This window comes from Cryptotermes secundus, unplaced genomic scaffold (genome assembly GCF_002891405.2).
Source record: "Cryptotermes secundus unplaced genomic scaffold, Csec_1.0 scaffold289, whole genome shotgun sequence".
NCBI lineage: Eukaryota > Metazoa > Arthropoda > Insecta > Blattodea > Kalotermitidae > Cryptotermes > Cryptotermes secundus.
In genome coordinates, this window is record NW_019722431.1 from 705,261 (window position 1) to 727,779 (window position 22,519).

At 45.4% G+C, this 22,519-nt stretch overlaps 1 protein-coding gene across 2 annotated transcripts in view; it reads right to left on the reverse strand.

Moving 5' to 3' along the window:
* The window catches only part of LOC111861409 (low-density lipoprotein receptor-related protein 4), an 88,343-nt gene that overhangs the window by 42,164 nt on the left and 23,660 nt on the right, over nucleotides 1-22,519 (reverse strand). For both annotated transcript variants that reach the window (XM_023845948.2, XM_033750301.1), the window contains exons 4-6: nucleotides 5,297-5,406; nucleotides 3,883-4,042; nucleotides 2,045-2,195 (exon numbers count right to left, since the gene is read on the reverse strand). In XM_023845948.2, the coding sequence (XP_023701716.1) occupies nucleotides 2,045-2,195; nucleotides 3,883-4,042; nucleotides 5,297-5,406 (421 nt within the window). The remainder of the gene's footprint in view (nucleotides 1-2,044; nucleotides 2,196-3,882; nucleotides 4,043-5,296; nucleotides 5,407-22,519) is intronic.

Below are 22,519 nucleotides of genomic sequence, written 5' to 3' on the forward strand. Positions count from 1 at the left end.
ATTCTCTATTACTTTGAATGGTGATTAATTTTAATGGAAGTTCATACTGACTCACCTTACAGGTAATTTCACATTAACCAAGATACATTATTATTGTACGTTAGAAAATTATGTAATTATTTTTCGCATACCTGTAAATGTTGCTCCAAAGCTAACTTGATGGCTTTTAAAGTCTAAGGGAGAAATTTGCATATTGTGGTTTTTGGCATTTGGAACAAAAACTCTAGGCTTTTGAATCCATTTCCAGTGGCCAAGTAGCGTAGTGTAACTTCCAACTTCACTTTCGGTGGTACAGCGAGTCGATACGTAGTATCCTGTTTCGCTATGTATGGATAAACTTTCTCAAGTAAGTAATTAAAATTTTCTGGTGTGATTAGCAGCATGTGTTTATAATCATCTGGGTTGGTAGATACAAGTTCATCCGATAGTGTTCTTGATGGACCAATCGATTCTCTCTTAGCAATCCAGTTTCTAACCCACCACATTCGTTTTCTTCGGCACTTTCCAAATTTTGATTTTTATCAGCAAGTAACAGCTCAATTTTTATTACTTCAGCAACAGCACCGCACATAAGTAACACCCCTCCCATCTTCGTACAGCGACTGAAATGATCACGTGGAAACCCAACCCCAGACGTGTAATAGGTTTCAAACATTCCAGTGTTTACATTCAAAATGACTTACAAGCGTGTAGGAAAGGCGTGCGAATACACCACCCCGAAGCGTGGTCACGGCTTTCAGGAACGGCAAATTTGCACGCCTCAGGATTCCGCCGTGGCACCACGCTAATGTAAACACTGCTTTAGGTAAGGTAAATTTTTCCCTGTGCTTAACTAATTAAGCATTACGTCATAAAGACGTGTGGGGGAGTGGATGTATAGATCCACGTTTTCTTGGCCTTGGCACTTGTTGGAGTGAGTGGTCAGCTTTACGCCCTGCCTGCATTACCCCCAGGGAAAGAACCCCCTGTGCTCACTGGATAGGAGACTGGGTGGGCCTCAGAACCAGCTTGGACAATGTGTAGAAGAGAAAATTCTTTCCAACTGCTGTAATAAAATATAGTGATATTTTTAATTTTATATATGACTTCTCCTGCTAACTGTGCCCTATGCGATGGCTCGCATCCAGCAAACTACAAAGGATTGAGTTCTATCACAGCCTCATCAAACCAAATAACGCAGACAACAAACAAAATGTTCAACAAAACCCTACAGCAAACATGCACAATCCCAATTCCCTAGTGAGACCCGAAATACCTAAACCAACCACAAACAATGCATACGGAAATGCTAGTTACGAAGATGTAACACGAGGAATTACACATAACAGCGAACAAAAAGGAGACACCTCACCCATAACCTTAAACAGATTTCTTGAAGAATTCAAGAACATGTTCAATCAGCTTATCCAGCAGAATACTATGATACTAAACATGTTATCAACTCTACTAACTAAAACCCACAATGGCTAAGTTTCTAAAACAGCCCTTTGGAATGCCAACGGTCTATTACAGCATAAAGATGGAAGATAAGTATGATGGAAGAATAAAGAGGGAAATTAAGGAGAAAAGGAGAGGACAGAAGAAAGAAAAAAACGAGATGAACGCAATGGCAGACACAGCGTCCACATAAATTGCAAGTTGTGCACTGCAATTGCATACACCTAGTGTAGCAGTGGTATTTGCAAAAGAAAATTTACATAAGAAATATTTCCAGATTGTGATCTTCTGGGTTGAAACACCCTGTAGCTTTGTAAGCAAATATCAGCGTTTCTGAGGAACATACCGCCACTATCGATGCGCTGAAGTGTACAGCATGAGGTGGTCTCTCAGACCCACAGAAGGGACAAGGTCTGTCTTCCTTGCAATCCGCTTACATAACCTGTCAGCCTAAACAATTCAACCCTGAAGATGGATGTAGCATGTTATGTCGAAACGTCAGTATCCATTTAAAAGACTATGAGAAACTTTTTCCTCCTTTCAGTTTTTAATGAAACTTGAAATACAGTGAAGTTGAATATCTACATGTATTGGTAAGAATACATACCAGTATGCAGCTGCCAGTGGAACATACGAATTCGTCCAGCCCACACGTGCGGGGGCGCTTCTCCACGCAATCCTCTTCATCCTCTCCTGATTCACAGTCTCTCTTCGAATCGCATCTCCACCACTCAGGGATACACTTGCCCCCGTTGCACCTTCACACAAGAACAGAAGTCATTAATTCTTGTATGACTAAGAGCCCTTTAGCGGAGCAGCCGTTATAGCGACTGGCTACGGTCCTGAGTTAGAGTCCCCGTAAGGTAAAGATTTTTTTTCTCTCTGTGTCACCCAGACCGGTTCTGGGGCCCACTCAGCCTCCTATCCAATTAGAACGGAGGGCTTTATCCCAGGGGGTAAAGCGGCCGGGGAGTGAAGCTGACCACTCACCTCCAGCTAGTGCCGAGGCCAAGAAAACGTGGATCAATACATCCACTCCCCCGCAAGTCTTCATGGTGTAGTGCTTAATTAGTTAATCGCAGAGTCAACTTTTACCTTTTGCAGATTCTACAACCGCTACAGGACGCATCCTAAGGATGGCTGATGAAGGATCCTATAAGAACTGGTGAGGGTGGTCCAGATATATTGAATAAGGACCCATGAACCAATAGGGAGCCCACACGCGGTAGCGTAGTTGGTTGAGGCATTATGCTACAAGCCGGAAGGTCGTGGGTTTAATTCCCGATGAGGTGGATTTTTTCAATTGAACTAAACTTTCCAGCCGCATTAAGCCTCTAACAGAATTGAGTACCAGGAATCTTCCTGGGGGGTAAAGGATGGCCGGGGCGTAAGGCTGACAACCTCACAGCCATCTATGAGCCGATTGTTTAGAGAACATGTAGGAGCCTCGACATCTCACAACCCTATGGGCCGTCAAAGCCTGTTACAGGGATAGCTTTACCTTCTCCTGAGCGATAAATACTGAGACATCCTGTCTCCAAGGAATTAAACGTGAAGGACCCATGCCTGAGGAAACAAGGGTGAAGGGTGGCCAGAAGATGCAGGGTTGCCTAACAGACGTGATGGTTGGAGAAGGCTGTGCTTGCTACCTGCTTCTTATTGGCTTATGGAGGCCGCGTGTTCCTCTGAAACATCGGGCGATTTTCATTGACTAGGCGGCCGGCGTTATGTCCCAAACCGTAACATTCTTCATAACCACTAGCTCTGTCTCGGAAACCGCTCAGAGTAGGAGACATGCTCATACTCATATACACTCATTTGCGACCTCCGTAGTCTAGGGGTAATGTTCCCACCTCATGACCCAAGGTACGCGGGTTCGAACCCGGAGGAGGTCGTGGAATTTTTAAGGGCGGAAAAATTCAGGGAACAAGTCCTCCGGAGGGACTTTAAGCCGTGGGTCCCGTGTCGTAGCTTTACGGCACTTAAAAGATCCTCATGTCTCTAGGAGACCTCTGAGCAAAATTAGGCAAAAAGTTTCCCGCCCAAGTAGTTTCCAGTGCTTCCGGTAGATGGGGAAGTTATCGGGTTCCACTGCCAGAAGAGGGCCGACCTCGCTGGCAGAAAGGGGAGATAGCGAGCACCAGTACCGGTAGGGTATGGCGACAGTAGAAATTAAAGGGGGACGTACAATAGACTACTAGTGGCGGTGCATGGGGAAACCCACCCCCTCTAATACTGAATAACTGAATACAATGACCGATACTGTGACCTCCCAGAATATTGACATTTCCTCCTGGGACACCCTGTATACCTTCGGATGAAGGGACGGCCGAGTTACTCTCCCGGCAGTCAGGAGGGCCGATGTCCCGATGTCCCGGGCGCCAACCGAACGTAGATCCAGAGCACTGCCTCTAGAGCAAAATCTAGTGACCAGATTCGGCTCACCTGAACTCTGCGGAGCCGCAATTGCCTTCGAGTTTCGGGCAGTCGTCCTCGTCGCTCCGATCCCCGCAGTCGTCGTCACCGTCGCAGCGGAACTCGAGGCGCACACAGCGCTGGTACGCGCACTGGAACTCACCCTCACTGCACGAGGGCGGCTGTATGTCTGCAACCAGCATCGCACATAGCATCAGACACTAAACACACTTCAGCTGTCTCACTATGTGTAGTTGGCTGAGGCAGTATGCTACATGAGGTCATGGGATTTTTCAAATGACTTAATCCTTCTAGCCGCACTATGGCCCTGGAGTCGACTCAGCCTCTAACAGAAATGAGTACCAGGAATCACGCTGGGGGTAAAGGGCAGCCGACGCGTAAGGCTGACCTCACCGCCATCTGTGAGCCGATTGTCTAGAAAATGCGGGAGCCTCGAAGTCTCATAATCCTATGTGCCTCCACGGCCTGTTACAGAGACGGCTTTACCTTTACCTTTCATGTATCTATAGAAAGGAGCTGGGATATCTCAGTCAGTGTAGCTGCAGGCTGGAAGGCCGAGGTTCAGTTCCCGGGAAGGACAAGTTATTTCTTCACAGCGTCCAGACCTACTCTGGGGCCCACACAGCCTCCTATCCAATGGATACCGGAGGCTCGCTCCCCGAGAGTCAAGCGGCTGGGGCGCCACTCACCTCCATATAGTGCCGAGGTGATGAATGGTTGAGCTATACATCCAATTCCCCACCCGTGCTTAATTAATCACAGTGACAACATTATATATATAATGGAGGGCGTGTCTGTTCTTTATATGTTTGTCACGTGATAGAGTCTGTATTTCACAATATTCTCACACCGCCGTGCCTGTTTCTACCAAATTTGGCCCGATGGTACAGCCCCCCCCCTTGAGCAAGTTTCGCACATAAGAAAACTTGGAAATCCCTGCCCAAAGAAAAGTTTCCCCCCCTCGAGAACCATTCGTCTAGAGTAGTCGGGTTTTTCTTTTGAGCTCGTTAAGAGTTTATGGAGTTATATCTCAAATCAGGTCACGACCGCTTCCTTTGGAATTCTTTACTAACCATTCTTGCATTGCATGCTATAGCACCCAGCTACTGACGGCTTCGTTAAACATAAACCATGTATTTATTGGGCATAAACTTTAACTCTCTTCATGACCAAACCATTTTTAGCCAAATTTCTCTATTTCACGAAATTAAAAGGCTTATGAGATCACTTTGCTGTCTGGGTGTCTGTCTGTCATATTTTTTGTTCTTTTTCTGTGCGGTCCGTGCCGTATCAAAGGATTGTAGACAGTTAATTCCTCCCAGAACTTCTTACTTTTACTTCTTTGCTTGGTGGTGGTGAGAGCTGGGGTTGTAAGATAAACCAGATGGTTATGAGATGAAAACAGAGTGGCTTCATGACTCACCGCAGTTGATTTCGTCGGATCCGTCGGTGCAGTCAGGTTCAAGGTCACACTTCCAGGTCAGCGAGATGCAGCTCCCGTCTGTGCACTGGAACTCGTTCTCCGTGCAAGACCTGTAACAGATGTCCTTAGTTTCTGTGGACTCTTTCACGGCAGTCAGTAGCCCACACTATATGGCATCGAATGGTGAATTAGAAAGGATTTGGAAGGAAACTGTCGTGGCCCCATCGAGGCATTGCCCCAGCATCTGCCCGGAAGGATTGAGGAAAACAACAGAAATCCTCCGTTAGGATAGCAGGTGTCCTGACCGAGGTTCGAACCGAGTATTTACAGAGTAGGAGTGTACTCCGTTACCGCTACGCCACCTCAATCGGTAAACAAATATCAGAATGGCATAGTGGCAATGCTCTAGGCTTATAGGTCCTGGGTTCAAATGTCGCCTAGGACACAAGCTATCACACCCAAGGTTTCTCACCATTTTCTCCAGTCCCTTGCAGATACAGTAGAACTTGGTTATAACGTCATCAAAGGGACCTAAAAATAGTGTCGTTATAAACGAATGTCGTTGTAACCGAAATGGGCACTTCCACAGTAGTCTTATGTTAGTCACGTAAAAATGTACCAAAAACCGAGTTAAAATGTTGCATTTTTTAGTGAAATACATAGTTAAGTACAGACTAAGGTAACATTAACGTGGAATTGCCCAAATGTGTAATATCAAAGACATATTACAGCGCTTTTCACTGACAATACACACCGCACTAATACTGTATATTAAAGGTAGGCCTACTCACCAAATTACAGTAGATTACATCAATTGTTGTGCCTTACTGTACCTAGATACGAGTACAGTAATCAGTTATCTTCATCTGTTTCCTGTTACTTGCCCAATACACACTTTCTAAATTACGTTCAATGTCCATATCAGAGAAATTCAGGAATGAAAATGACGTTACATACGAGGTTGATGCATTTGTGCATGTCGTACTAAGCAAGGTATAAAAACAGTTGCTTTATGAGGAATTAGTTCGTACCATTGAATATTTGACGCAATAGACAAGGTGTCGCAGAAACCGATGTTGCTATAACCAAGTTTTACTGTAATTTGAAGGACCTTACCTCGATTACGTCACGACCGCTTCCTTCCAGATCTGCTTCATGTAATCCGAGTAATTCGACGTTGTGCAGTGGAGAGGCGGGCAGCATCATAAAATGAAGCCCCAGAACCAACAAAATCCTCATCACCTTGTGTACCTGATGATAGCTCAGTCGGAATAGCGACAGGCTACGAGCTGGACGGCCCGGTTGGGGAACATCTATTTCTCTCCTAATTTCACAGCGTCCAGACCGGTTCTGGGGTCCACCCAGCTTCCTACATACGGGGTACAAGAGGCTCTTTCGCCAGTGGTCGCCGGCGAGGCGCACGTCCGTACGTACGAGACGGAAAAACAGGACGAAACTGCAAAAGCCACTTTCTCTTATTGGGGGTGGGGGGAGGGCTGAAAACGGGGAAAATCCATGAAATCTAGAAATCTGTTCTTTTACGATCACAGTGTGAAAGCAAAACGTAACGTAACTGCAAGATGAAAGCCGTGAATTTAATACAGTTTCAGAGTACCACAGCCAAGAATTGCCTCACGTTAACACGTCAAATGAACGTAAGTTATGTAGTATGTCACGAACGAGCAGACAGTCTTTTCGTATCTATTCTGTGCGTGCTAATAATACAAATAAAACAAGCGATAAACCTGCGTGAAGTAGACAGAAGTCGTCTCTCTTCGACCCTGAAGATGGAGCCAGCACGCTCCTCTGAAATATTGCTGTAATTCTACCAGACTGCACGGCTTTACATCCTAGAATATATTATTCTTTTTAATTTTTACGTTGTTTTATTTCTATTTGTTCCTAGCGTAGTGGTTAAGGCACGATGCTACAAGTCGGAAGGTCGCGGGTTCAAATACCGATGAGGTTATTGGAATTTTTTCAATTGACCTAATCATTCCGCCCGCACTGTGGCCCTGGTGTTCACTCAGGCCCTAACAGAAATGAGTACCAGGAATTAATTAAATAATTTTCTTGGGGAGTAAAGCGCGGCCGGCGCGTAAGGCTGACAACCTTACCGCCATCTTTGAGCCGATTGTCTAGATAATGTGGGACCCTCAACGTCTCACAATCCTATAGGCCTTCATGGCCTGTTACAGGGACAGCTTTACTTTTTTACTTTTACCTAATTATTTTTTTCTTTTTGTTTCGGAGGGACATGTTTTCTCTATCTTCTGGGTCGAAGTGAGAGGCGAGGAATCGGTTGGGTTATACTGTACATACAGGCAAAGAGAGTGGACACAGTCTAAATTCTGACCTATGACCCCACATGTAAACCTAAAAACTTGTACGCCTTACAGATGTAAAGGTCTTCAGTAAATGAACATCAAGGCCAGCGAGGTATGCAAAACCTCAAAGGACGTAGCTGGGAACTAAACACGCGTGCCCGCCCCTTTGTTTCATAGGTCAGACGCTCACAAGGGCGCACACAAATAAAATATTGCCTCTGTTGTCTCTGTCATCAGTACGGAAACCAAACAAATTTCGGAATGTTCGTATAGCATTAGAGTTCTGGCGCACACGCTCTCTTTGGGTTGTCTCGACCCCGGTAAGACACACGGGAAAAGTGTACAGAACACAGAATGTGCACATCCTCTGCACCTGGCCATTCACCAATCATACTGCCATTCGACTGTGCGGTGGGTTAAATAAGTTAGTTGCTACTACAGAGGATGAGATAGGCAGGGCATGGAGCACAAATGGGAGAGAAGAGGAATGCATATAGGACATTGGTGGGAAAGCCGGAAGGAAGGAGACCACTGGGGCGACCAAGGCATCGGTGGGTGAACAATATTAAAATGGATCTTACAGATATAGGATGGGATGGATTGGACTGATCTTGCTAAGGATATGGACCGCTGGAGGGCTCTTGTGAACACGGCAATGAACCTTCGGGTTCCATAAATTACTGGGAAGTTTTTGAGTAGCTGTACAATTGTCAGCTTCTCAAGAAGGGTTCAGCTCCGTGAGTTGCTACTACAGTGGAGACAAGTATGCATGAAGAATTCGGGGAGACCGGTGACTCTGAAGAAGGATATAAGTTGTAACGATGGATCTTTTGGGAAATAGACTTCTTTGGACGGAAGGTGGATGGAACTGGCTCAGGATCGTGTCCAGTGGCTGGCTTTGGTATTAGCTGTGTTGAACCTTCGGGTTCTTCTATAAGAGAGTCAGTTAATTAGTAAGATGGATCTTATGGAAATGGGTTGTGAGGATGGGAGGTGCATGGAACTGGCTGAGGATCGTGTCCAGTAGCTGGCTTTGGTATTAGCGCTGTTGAACCTTCGGGTTCTCCTGTCAGAGAGTCAGTTAATTAGCAAAATACCTCTCTGGAAGCAGAACCCGAAGGTTCAACACCACTGCCACTGGACACGATCCTGAGCCAGTTGACAGAAAGTTATGAAATGAGATCGCATTCTGTGTAGAGTCTACTAAAATGTATGTCTGCCACGTTATCTGTTGAAGTATTGTGGGAGGGCGTGGGCTCGATAGGACGCGGTGGTAGGGCTCCTGTGAATGTTTGACACCTGCAGACAAATTAGCTTGTTACCCATAATATCGAAACTTCTTGAAAAGCTTATCCTCAATAGAATTAATCACGACGCCAATCCAAATGACTGGATCCCTAACCACCAATTTGGCGTTCGACAGGCACACTCCACAGTACAACAATGCCACCGAATAGCTAATATAATCAACCAAGCTATGGAAAACAAACAATACCGCACTGCTGCCTTCCTCGACGTAAGCCAGGCATTTGACAAAGTTTGGCATCCAGGCCTGCTTTATAAAATCAGAAGAATTCTACCGGCCAAATATTTCGCAATACTGCAGTCGTACCTAACAGACAGAGAATTCGAAATAAAAATCAACGCTGAAGTATCCAACCGAAGAAACATACAATCAGGAGTTCCTCAGGGCAGTATCTTGGGTCCACTCCTCTACGTGCTATACACCTCAGATATACCGACCACCGAATTAACAAAAATAGGTACGTTCGCAGACGACACAGCAATTTTCGCTACGTCAGAAGACCCGGTAATTGCTTCATCTAATTTACAAGAACATCTGAATCTAATGGAGAAATGGCTACACCGATGGAAAATCAAAGTGAATGAAAGCAAATCGGCGCATGTGACTTTTACTCTCAGGAAAGGTAACTGCCCCTCAGTACACCTAAATCATGTTAACATTCAACAGCAGGATGTAGTAAAATACTTAGGACTACATCTGGACTCAACATTAAACTGGAAACACCATATAGCGAAGAAGAGGAAACAAATCGAAATTAAGTTCAAGGAGATAAATTGGTTAATAGGTCGGAAATCTTACCTAACAATAGATAATAAACTGCTGATCTACAGAACAATAATTAAACCCATATGGACATACGGCATTGAGCTCTGGGGATGCGCCAGCAGGTCCAACATAGAAATCATCCAGCGAAATCAATCCAAAATACTTAGAGCCATAGTTGACGCACCTTGGTACGTGTCAAACCAAACTCTTCACACCGACCTCAAGATCCCATATGTAAGAACCGTAATCACAGACAGAATACAAAAACATTATCAGAAACTGGAATCTCACCCCAACAACGCAATAGAAGCTCTCCTTCAACCTACACAATACAGAAGACTAAGACGAACTTGGCCAAACGATCTCCAGGGAAACTGAGGTGTAATCGATGGATTACAGCTCTTCAAGCCAACTTAGTACAATAGAATAATTATTGTACATGACAGCAAATTAGCTCATAGAATGTAAATTCAGATTGCTAATAAATGATAAATAAAAAAAAAACCTGCAGACAGTATCTTGACTGGTTTAGCCACGAGATGACTCCATGGAGACTGACACTAAGGAAGAGGTGACTCACAAGGGAAGATGGAAAGAAACAGGGAATTATCCCTTGTGCAGACCATCATATTCCCAGAAGAGGAAGTATAATTACTTTAGGCGCCTTTGTCTGAGTGCGGCAAGACCAGGCCGTCGGGTGTGCTGAAGGCTAGTCACCCTCCACACTGGGGTAGGTCCCCTCTTGCAAGTCAGTTAACTATGAGAAACAGTGCACGTCTGGTTCTGAGATGCAGTTGAAGGCTCGTGACGCCTGACACAGCGAAACCTGCCCGTAACGGATTCCAGAGGCACCTCAATATTTGTTTTATTTTCATACGTACAAGGCAGAAGGTGACGCTATCCCTAGACTTAATTAAGCACCACGCCATGGAGACGTATGGTACAGTGGAGGTATAGCTCCACCATTCTCAGTCTCGGAGCTAGATTACTGGTAAACTTCTCGCCTCGGCAACTATGCCCCCAGGAAAAGAGCCTTCTGTAGTCATCGAATAGGAGGCTGGGTGGACCCCGCTGTGGCGAAGAGAAAAATCTTGACCCTGCTGAGAATAGAACCCCGATTCCTCGGTATTTAAGCCTGTAGCATAGTCGCTATACCGAGTAAACTATCCCGGGTCCTGGATTACTGGCTGGAGACGGCAGTGTTCGACTCCGGGCAGCAGAAGTTTTTTCTCTACCGGACAGCGTCCAGACTGGCTGTGGGCCATATGCAGGCTCCTTATGTGGGAATAAGGATGCGTGGAGCTGTAGCTCCACTTCTCCATACACACAGTAGAAGGAAAACTTCACTTCGTGGATGTCACGCGAGTCGCACATTCATACTGTATAGCAGTAGACATTTTCGTACTTCAGCCTTCTGGAATGACACCGTGTAGTCTAGTATGTTGGTACCAACTGCTACCTCAGTCTTAAGGGTGAAAGTGGTACACAGGCACCAGGCTATACGGTGTCATAACCCAGAAGACAATCTAAATTCTGCACTACTCCGAGTCCTCCAGATTTTACCCACACGTTAGTCTTGTGCGATATGGCGTCATGTAACTTAGTAGATGAGCAATGCATATAGGATTTTTTTAGCAAAGCCAGAAGGAAAGAGACCACTATGGAGACCTAGACGTAGGTGGGAGGATAATAATAAATGGATCTTAGATAGGATGAGGTGATATGGACTGCATTGATCTGGCTCAGGATAGGGACCGATGGAGGGTTCTTCTTAATACGGCAATGAACCTGAAAGTTCCATAAAATTTTGGAAAATCCTTCAGTAGCTGAGCGACTGGCGGCTTATCAAGAAGGGTTCGGCTCCGTGAAGTTAGTTGGTTGTTTGGAGGATATTTACAGATGATTTGGAAAGACATGCTGCGTTCAACTTCAGGGGGGTCGAAGAGTGACGATAGGATCCATAATCACATTCTTCCGAAACGTCGGTAAACATAGAGGGCGTCACATCCCAGATCACCATAGAACTCTCCAGTTCTGCTGTCGATTAGCTGTCAGCTGTAGGCTTTTATGCGCTATGAATTGATATTATAGCATGTAGAGCTCGGTAAACACGTTTCCGCGGCAACGGATAAGCATGTAACAACAGAGGTAGTTGCAAGCTATGTTTTCTACTAGGTCCGTGCAAAGTGGTTATAAAGAGGACAATTCAAGCAAGAATAGTTCGTTGGAAGGAAGCCGCCGTTCAGAGAGGACTTGAGCCCTGAAGTAAAGGAATAGCCATTGTTAGAAGCCGTTGCCAGGTAACTACTAGTGAAGACACTACGGGCTGGTAAAGACTTGGTATGATTGTGTAAGGTGTGAAAATCAGCGACAGTGTTATAGTTATTTGTACGTTATTGTAGTTACGAGCTGTAAGTGGTCAATATATCCAATTATCCAGAACCCCGTCTACAGTTACTCCTTGTTACGTGACAATACGAGTATACAGACGCTTGAGGAACAGAGCGCGTTGGACTAGCGGTAACGCTATTCATATTCAAGAGATGCCAGATTCGAATCTCGGCTGGGACATCGACTGTCATACCTGATGCTTCGTGATTTGATCCACGACCACTTCCTTCCAGATCCTCTCCAACAGATCATTCATCTGCCGTCTTGCCGCTGGACGCCGTACAGTCTTGATACTGACACTGTCGTAAGATAAATGACAACGAAAAAGAATTGATGGTGTAAAATTGCTAAGAATGGGTTAGTCAGATATTTGGCGGGGGAAGTAGGGACTGGGGTGGCCCCGTGTATCCGCAGTGAACATGCATTAGACGCGGCCAGACTCTGCCAAGGGGCGGCACGTTCATGTAGAGGGGGATGCCATGTCAGCAAAGCCCGGGGGAAGGGTGAGCGAGCCCCTTTAGGGTTGCAGACAGGAAGGGGAAACGCAGGTTAATGCGTAAAATATTAATGAATAACTGGGGGGGGGGGTTTAACCCTGCATGAACGAGCAACCTGCGACCCGTGTAGTTCACGCTACGATACAGAATCTGAATTGCAGTTAAGCATGCAGACGGGACGGGAGTATAGTGAAAACTCCGACCTCATGGGTAAATTTTACTCTGTACGAGTGGCCACACTAGCAGCTTCAAGTCTGTAAGACAACGCAATGTGTGCTTGAAGCGGGATGTATCACAGATGCGTGTTATGCTCCCTATAAATAGGGCATATGTTTTGTGTAGAAGGTAATTAATTTTCAAATGAAACAAACGTGCCTCCGAAACGTCTGTGAACTTCTACCAGGCTGCACGGCATAACGTTCCAGAAGAGTGTACTTGTCATTCAGCACAGAGACAAGCTTAAAATTTATGTACTGTTATTGTAACCCTCTGAAGGCTGGAGTCCCGATGGCTCAGTCGGTACAGCGATGGGATGCGGACTTGACGACCGGGGTTCGATTCCTGGCAGAGGCATGATTATTCTTTCGTCCACAGTGTCCAGACCGGTACTATGGCCCTTCCAGCATCCTGCCTCGTAGGTACCGAAGGCTCTTTCCCCGGGGAGCAAAGCGACCGAAGCGTGAAGCCACTCAGCTCCATCTAATGACTAGGTCAAGAACGGTGGAGCTATGCCTCCACCCTCCATATATCTTCATAGTATAATGCTGAATTAATAAAGCACGGAGTAAACTTTACCTCCTTAGCCTACTTCCCTTATTTTGAAAAAAAAAATAAAGTAGGCTTATGAGATCACCTTGCTGTCTGCGTAACCCCCCTATCAACGTTTGAATGACTGAACTAATATTTATTAAACTTGGTATATCATCACAACTGAGTCCCTCTCAACGGCGTACTTCACGAATCCCTTCCATCAGTCTGTGTGTGTATCTCTCCTATCGTTGCAAGGCAAAAGCTCCGTAAACACGTTCCCGCGGCAAATAATATACATGCAACAGTAGAATAATTGCTGGGCGCGTCGTAGGCGATTATTTCTTCCCAGTCTGAAGACTGGCTTCCATTCATCTAAAAAAATCCGTGGTTTTAGTCCGCAAACGAACTATACCGATCGAGCGACCGCCGCTTGTCGGCGAAGTTAGTGCCAACTTTAGAGGATAGAGGGTGTCGCGTGGTCAGCGCAACGGATCCCCACGGCCGATAATCTCGATTTTCTAGACCGGAGCAGCTAATTCCTTGAAAAATCTCCTCAATTACCCTCACGAGGCTGAGTGGACCCCGTTCCAGACCCACTACTTCTCAGAAAATCTGGTAGCATAGGAAATCGAACCCGGACCTCTGGATCTGTAGACCACTAGACTACAGAGGCGGTCATTCATCTAAACACAGTATTTAAAATTCAGTGCGTGCCATGATTGCAGCGTTTGTGTAGGCAGCATGTAGAGCCCTTGATTTTCATACAAGTGGCACACAGAGCACGGATGAGCCGACGTTTAGAATCACACTCTGTAGCGAGCTGGACCAGAGCATTCACAGATCGATATGGAGGAAACTGCTCCTCCATTGGATGCTGGGAAACTCTGGGAGAGCTGTCTCTAGTGGCGGGCCACGACGCACTGGCTTTCAGCGTTAAGGGCAAGAAGCCGTGACACCTACCTTCTTTCCTGCCTTCAGACAATTCCATTTATAGAACGAGACTTCCGGTAACTGTGACGTAATAACAATGCTCCTTAGTTGTCCACGTATTATTGTTTAATTTCCTACGTCCTGGCCTTATTGGCTCAGTTTCGCAACGGCGCCAAATTTGAAACAGTAACAAGTTCTAGGAAGAACTAATCTTCTTTGACACGACGCGGACCGCATTGAAAACGAAAAAAAAATAGGGTACACAGACAGCAAGGTGGTCTCATAGGCCCCCAAAAAAATATAGGGAGGAGAGATACACAAATGGGCAAGGCCGCGCCATAGCTCAGGCGGTTAGTCGCTGGTTTCCCACTGTCTGGTCATGTGGAATTTGTGGTGGACAAAGTGGCGCTGGGACAGGTTTTCTACGAGTACTTCGGTTTCCCCTGCCAATCTTCATTCCACCAGTTGCCCCGCAATCATCTATCATCTGGGGCTGGTACAATAGGCCGGAAGTGGGCTCAGTCTCACCCCACTAAGAATAAAACAAATACACAAATGGACAGACAGAGACAGAGACAGAAAGAAACGTAATCTCAAAAACCTCCTCTTTTTTAATAAGGAAAGTAGGCTAAAGATATTGTCACGTGTAGTATGTGTGACTGTAGACGGGGTATGGATTGATGAATGGATTTATTGACCACTTACACACGCCACTCGGAACAGCGCCACCGCTAACCATCACGACTTACGGATCACTAGAGCACACGCTCTTCTCAGTTTGCTTTCCTCAGTCGTTATATAATTTAAATTGCGCTTGTCCTGATCATGCTTCATGCAACACATTGTTGGCAGCAGCAACTTGGTGTATTGCCCTAAATGAACAACATAGCTTGTGAAGAGTTCTATCTTCTGCGATATGGCGCCTTGTCGACGGACGTTTAGGAGGTACACGTCGTCTCCATCATCAAACCACCTGCTTTCATGCTGGTTTCTTGCTTGGCTTATTCTTCGACAGTGACGATGGAAACGACACGCTCTTCCGAAACGTTGGTTGCCTTTCAATTGAGTACTCGGAGTTACATGCCAGAAGATGGAACTCTCGCAGCCACCCCTGCGAGAACCTCAGATCCCTACACAGGCTGTGCCTGAGAGCAGTGTGTTGGGCCCTTTCTGGACTCTTAACGGCGCTCCGTTAGACTGTGTAGCGTCGAACGGTAGGCTGACTGATGAAGGGGAAAGGATTTGGAAGGAAGTGACCGTGGCCTGATCGAGGCAATATCCCGGAAGTTGCCTGGAAATACTGAGGAAAATCAGGAAAACCCTCAGTTAGACGGTGTCCTGAATGAGAATCTGTAGCGTTGAACCTAAGAGAAAGAAAGTAAGAGGATACTGGAGACAAATACGTAACGAGGAGTTTTGTTTGTTTGTGCAAATCAAGGGCGATGGGATTAGTAGTGCAAGTAGAACGCATGGGTAAGATATGAAATGGTTTAGTAGAAGAACCTCAATATAACATATCGCCTGGGAGACTTTGGTGTAAATGCAATGATAATATTAAAATGGATTTCACAGGAAAAATGTGTAAGGATGTGGAATGAATTTAGAATAGGTGCGAATGGCAGACGCTTCTGAACACGGTAGATGAGCCTTCGGGTTATATAAGAGCGGGAAATTTCTTGACGAGATAAGCAACTGTCAGCTTCTAAGAAAAGAAGTCCTGCCTCGTGGAAGTTGGTTGGCATTCCAAAGGCAGGAAACTGTACTACCACCTTTCCTCTCTCCAGAATCATAATTCACAATCACCTTATCGTCGCTCGATCGGTGTTATTTAACATCAAGTGGGCCGAAACGGTAATACGTGACTTGTATCCGGGAGGTACCCTGGTCGACTCTCGGCCTGGAAACAGACTATTCTGAGTGGGATTGTTCGTGGATTTTCTCAGTCGCTCCGAGCAAAATCTGGAACCGTAAATGAGGCCACAGCGCCTCCTTCCACATCCTTCCCAATTCATTATTCACTAATCATCCTTCCGTTGCTGGTATATAGTCAGAGCTCTTGAAGGGAAAATTTAGTGTTCTGGAGGGGCCAGGGTTCGAGTTTCAGTCGATATGAGGAACTGTTATAAGGTTCTCATCGTTTTACTCAGCCCTGTCTAACGAATCAGCGTAACTTAAATTACAGACTCACTCTTTCGCTATGAAGACGGAGGCAGAGCGCTTGTCCGAAACGTCGGAAAGCTGATACTGGACTGCACTGCGTTATATTAAAATAATACCTTTGCTTTTCATTACCGTGTTCAGAGTAGCGCGCCTTTATTGATGACATCTGCTGTTGATCTGATCAGCCCCGCATTTCCCACTTCGCTGGAACGCGAAGGTTGAGGCAGCTGAATGCTCTCCAATGTAAAGATAAAAATAAATCCATCCATGTGCTTATTTAAACACCATCATTAAGGACGTATGTGTGGAAAGGAGACACGGCTCCCGTCGGTCTTAATATTCGGCACTAGCTGGAGGTGTGAGGCTAGCTTCACGCTCCAGCCGCCTTCCAGGAGAAGCTTGCGGTATCAGTTGGATGGGAAGTTGGGCGGATTCCTGTCTCGACGCATTGGGCAGGGAATCGAACCCCTATTCTCCTGTCCGCCAGCTCATACTCTAGTTACTATACTGACTGAGCTACCAAGCATCCATTTTAATATCATCTCATCTACTTATAGATATGCCAAGTTGTATCTTTATTTGTGTTACACAACTAAAAAGTTTAAAAGGCATTTAAATTAAGGGCGCTAAGGGGTCGGGATACGTTAAATGTAAATGACGCTGGCTGTTTGCGGCCCGCGGGTTCGATGTTACCATACAGCACACAGCACGCCACTGAGTCGCGCGTGCGTGGTGTGTGTCATAGTAACAGCCATGGCTGGATCCAGAGTTGTCTGTTATCTGAAGAAGACAGCTATGCAGGGCGGTGTACTGCAGGAACGGAACTCATCAGAGGGTTCTGTCAGGGCGGGCCCACCGGATTTCTTGGTCACAGAAATAAATAAACTGGAGTTGAACCATTTCGTCGTGGGCTTTCCGAATCTCTTATGCTGCGATTTACATCGTGTGGATGTGGGCAGTACTTCCCACTATTCGGAGGTACTTTCTGCCTCCATCTTCAGGGCCAAAATGAATACGGTGGTTGAGATTCAATGTATATAGTCACCGTGGTGCTTTCGGTGCCTACACAAACTCACTGACCATACACACTTCCATCCTGAAGACGGAAGCAGCATGTACCTCCGAAACCTCGGCAACACTGCCAGCACCCACAAGGTGTAAACACCCAAGAACTAAATTAACATCAAAATTAGTAACGTTAACACCCCTAAATGTGTTATATATGCTGATGGAATGATGGTTATGCGTCTGTCCCCTCCCCCCCCCCATAACANGACGAATTTTCATGAATCTGGGCATGAAAGTCATGACAGTGATCACCATCCACCTTTATACACCTTAATTCCCTGCACGTAATAATACCAACGCAGTGGCCATAAGAACCGGAAGGATAATGAACACAACGGGCGCTGTAGTCAAAGTCACATCGCGACTGACGGTCGGTCACTCTGTCTTGGTGTCGAGCACCAGCTGGGGCTCATGACCAGATGTTTCTTCTTATATGAAAGTTACTGACCTGTCCATTTGGGGCGCCCTCGCTGACGAGAGGTCGGGTCCGTCATTTGTCAGTCATAGTCGGTAATTTTAAGACTTTTGTCAGTATGTACAGGTGTTCGCAATTTTAATCTTAATTGCTACTTCTATGTACAATATATACAAAGCCTGTCAGTCCAGGCTCAGTACAGCAGACTATGCCCTATTTCTAGTAGTATTCGTAACCACGGCAGTCTAGTCACTTGATCTGTACGGGCGCTCTAAATTAAAACCTGAGTACATATATGACCAGTCCGTACCTCACAGAAAACGATCTACGTCTCCATAACAACTACCAACCTGTTAATACTGTCTAGAGCTTTACTCAGTGTTACCGTCGGAATCAAACGGAACACGTTAAACAGAGAAGTGCGTAGTTGTTTATTGTTGAAGTAGGTGGTACATATAGTTACCACTATTCCTCAAGATCATAAAGTACTAATTTTGTATACTAACATATCTCCGAAAAATATGCAACTCTTTATAACATAATTCTTCTCTGTACAGGTATAATGTGAAGCAACGACATGGCGGGCTCGGGAAGCCTAAAATATAGGTCTTAAGTTTGTCTGCGACCAGTCCAAAAACGTGATGATTAAATTAGATCTGTATAGATCTTTAATTTCATATGGATGTAACGGAGCAGGCTAGCTCAAATAGTTAGCACATAAACTTTCTACTCGAGAGGTGACCATTTCGAATCTAGGTCGAAACACCAACTATACCATGGACTTGCTCAGTTCCTTCAGGCAAATTCCAGGATAGTACCTTACATTATTACATTACTGATGCCTTCCAAATCCCTTCAAGTTCATCATTCGTCGCTCTTTCTACCATTCGACGCTACATGGGCTACATACTGTCAGCGTCGTTAAACAAACAACAGAGATAAGTATCACTGGAACATTCGGCGCTGCACAGCGTAATCTGAGTTCCTGAGGGGGAACTTACAAATACTACAAATAATAAAGAATATATTGATCTCTTAGCCTGAAAGAACATAGACTTGGGGTGTTTGAGAACAGGGTGCTGAGGGGAATGTTTGGGCAGGAGAGAGAGAGAGAGACTAACAGGAAGCTGGGAAATAATTCTGTAGTAAGGGGCTTCATAATCCATGTTCTTCGCCGCATGTGATTATGGTGACATGCAAGCACACACAAGGAAATGAGAAACGAATGCACAATTTTTGTCAGAGAGACCCAAGCGGAAGAGACCGTTTGAGATATTTAAGCATAAATGGGAAGGCAATAAATCTTCCAGTTAATATATATAAGAATCCAGTCCGTACCTCACAGAAGACACTGCATCACCGCTACAAAGCCCAACCGGTTAATGCTGTTTAGGGAAACAGTCGCTGTTTGTTGTGAGAACCATATGGAACGCATAGATACATTCTGTGTGTAGGCAGAATGCAGAGTTTTAATATGTTCACGAACATGGTACACATAGTGACCACGGCTTTAAAGGGTTCAGGCAAGATAGGAGCGTTTGGACTGGATTCACCGTGATCAAGACGAGATCAAATGGCAGGCTGTTGTGAATGTGGAAATGAACATTTGGATTCCACAAAAGGCTGATAATTTTATGACCATGTGAGTGACAGCTTCTAAAATTAGACTCTGTTTCATGGAGTTAGTTTGTCGGCGGTCGCAATTACACCCCATGCCATTCGGTTAAGTTCATTGGTTACTAGAGCGTTCTTAACGAAAAGTCGCTATTTGTTCGTTATGAACAATAGTTTGGAAAGGATTTGGAAGGATACGGTCACGGCCTGATCAGCTTACTGTGCCGGCATTTGCCCGGAGGGACCAAGAAATATCATGAAAACCTTCAGTTAAGCTAGTCGTCCGAACAAAGACTCGAAACAAGTACCTCCCGAATACAAGTCTAGATGGTTACCCCTACACACACACACACGCTTGCCGTGTGCCAGCTGGCGCACTATCAGCTTCCAGTGCTGTGATGGAATCAACGGACTGTTATGGAACTCCGCAGGAAAGTTTGGCTTTCTTCGAAGTCATCAAAATGGCGGCCGTACGAACGTGTGAAGAGAGAACGACACTAGCGCCATTAAGTGGACGTATGTTTGATAAAAGAATTAGGAAAAATATGCCCATCTCTGTTAAGGAGTCATCGATTGGTAAAATAGAAGAGGTCAGTGTGATGTGCATCTCGTCCTTAATTATGCACCTTAGTATGAAGGTGTATGGGGAGTGGAGGTATAGCTCTACGCATTCTTAATCTCTGCACTGGGTGGAATAAGTGGTCAGATTCATTTCCTGGCCACTGTATATCCTGGGTGAAAAGCAGGTATGGAAGTTGTGGAGAAGAGAGAAATCTCTTGTTCCCATCTATAGGCTAGTTACTGAGATGGATGTCAGTCATCTATGGAGAACTGATAAAGTGAACTGTGTGGAAAACGTACTTAATTTCGGTTCAACACGAGACTGAGCTCCCGACTTCGCCATCAAAGCCTTCACATAATGTGTGTGTGCGTGCGTGTGTGTGTCTACAGAGAGTAATGAAACGATGAGCTAAAAGCTCGGAAATCGCGCCGTTAACAACAACAGTTGTTTCTCGAGCGCCCACGGTCAACACGTTGCATAAACTTAAGTTACGCAGTAGGTCACGGACGAGAGAGCAGTCTTGCTTTCAGTGTATCCTGTCTATTGCGTATGTGGATATGTGAAGTGCAGTGTACCATATAAAGGAGCCGGTTTATGATTGATTGTTTATGCATGTTATTAATGGTAAATGGCGTTAAAACACTGAACACTAGAAAGGAATACGGGAGAAAGCAAGGGAACGTTAACAGTAGGAAACAAACAATGAGATTACCCGTTGAATTCCTAACGGGATGTCACACCAGTAAATAGGTTTCAGTTCTGAAGTAAGGTCATTGTTTCGTGGAAACCCTGTACCCATAAATTGATTAGTTTTCAACTTTCACGCCACGCTAAGAATGTTGTTGTCGGATTCTCTGTTGATAACACAGGGCTCCATGGTGTCTGACAGAATCAGTGTTTAGGAGAAGTTGAGGGAAACTGACAAAGGAGGATGATAAGGACTAAGTCCCATCGATCGTCCTGAAGAGGGGAGCTTCTTCCCAACGTTTACTTCTTTTTCTCCCCGGGCACCCCAAGCAACGGCAGCCTCTCGTCCGCCACCCACACAACACCCCCATTATCCCCTCGCAAGGACGCGGGGATTGGAGGTTGCAGAGAGGACGCAATCAAATTGGCAGGTGGGCGGCAAGCAGTGGCGGTTTTTCGCCAGAGAATAAGAATGATTTGAGACTGGTTAAACACCAGCCTCTCCTGTTCTAAAATGTCTTCGGATTGAGAACGAGAAGTTGCGGAAAGTCAAGACACCTAACTCCACGGAGCAGGGCCCAGTTATTCGGAGCATTTTATGGTACCCGAACGTTCATGACCGTGTTCACAAGAGCATGCCATTGGTCCTTATCTTGAGCTAGATGAAATCAGTGTAGAACCTTCCATCTGTTCCAAGGCCTTCATAATTGTCTATTTGTCCTAGGATTTCCTGCCAAAATTTTGTACGCATGCCTTTTCTCTTTCAAGCCTGCTTGTATGCCAGCGCATCTCATCTTCTTTGTCTTGATGATGATCCTAATAGGAGCAAGAATTCTTAACCTTTTAAAGCCCAGTGATTACTGTATTTACCACCAGGTTTAACACATTAAAACTCTGCAGTGCGCCCACAAAGTGTATCTGTGTGTTCCGTATGGTTCTCACAATAAACAGAGACTGTTTCTCCAAACAATATTAACCGGTTGGGCTTTGTAGCGGAGACGTGATGTGTTTCCTGTGAGGTACGGACTGGATTGTTATATATTATTAAGAATAAATTGTTTTTAAAAAGAGTCTGAAGGCTCCCAGAGCCGTCAGACAGTAAAATATGGTCATGGTCATGAGTCCCGTGGTACTCGGAACCAAGAATCACTCTGCTGGCGAGGGCCAGCAGCAATTATTAGTTAGTCTTTAAAGGTCTCTAATTTATAATTGCATTTTAATTAGGTATACATATTTTTGTGTATTATCCCGAGCAGTCCGACCTGCACATGAAGACAGCAGCCGATGTGAAGAGCAGTGATCCATCAGGTTACCAAACCTGGAGCAACACAAAATAAAAATGCCCTTCCTCCATTCAATAGAAACTCCAGTGTTTTGCTTGCCATCAGCAGTAATCACTGTGTAGCTTATACATCACAGCGTATCTTACCTTGAAGGAAACGGGTAGATTCACAGCTCGACTGTAGGCCCAAAACTGTACTGTTGCATACGATTTGCCTTCAGGGAGGGTGAGTACGGTTGTTGTTGCGCGCGGGTGTTGTGATCTAATTTCTGAACTCATTAAATTGACCACACTCAAACTCAAAAAACGTTCTTAAAGAAAAAGGTAAAGCTACCCTTGTAACAGGCCGTGGAGGCCCATAGGGTTGTAAGACATCGAGGTTCCCATATTTTCTAGACAGTCGGCTCACAGATGGCGGTGAGGTTGTCAGCCTTTATCCCCAGGCAGGTTCCTGGTTCTCATTTCAGTT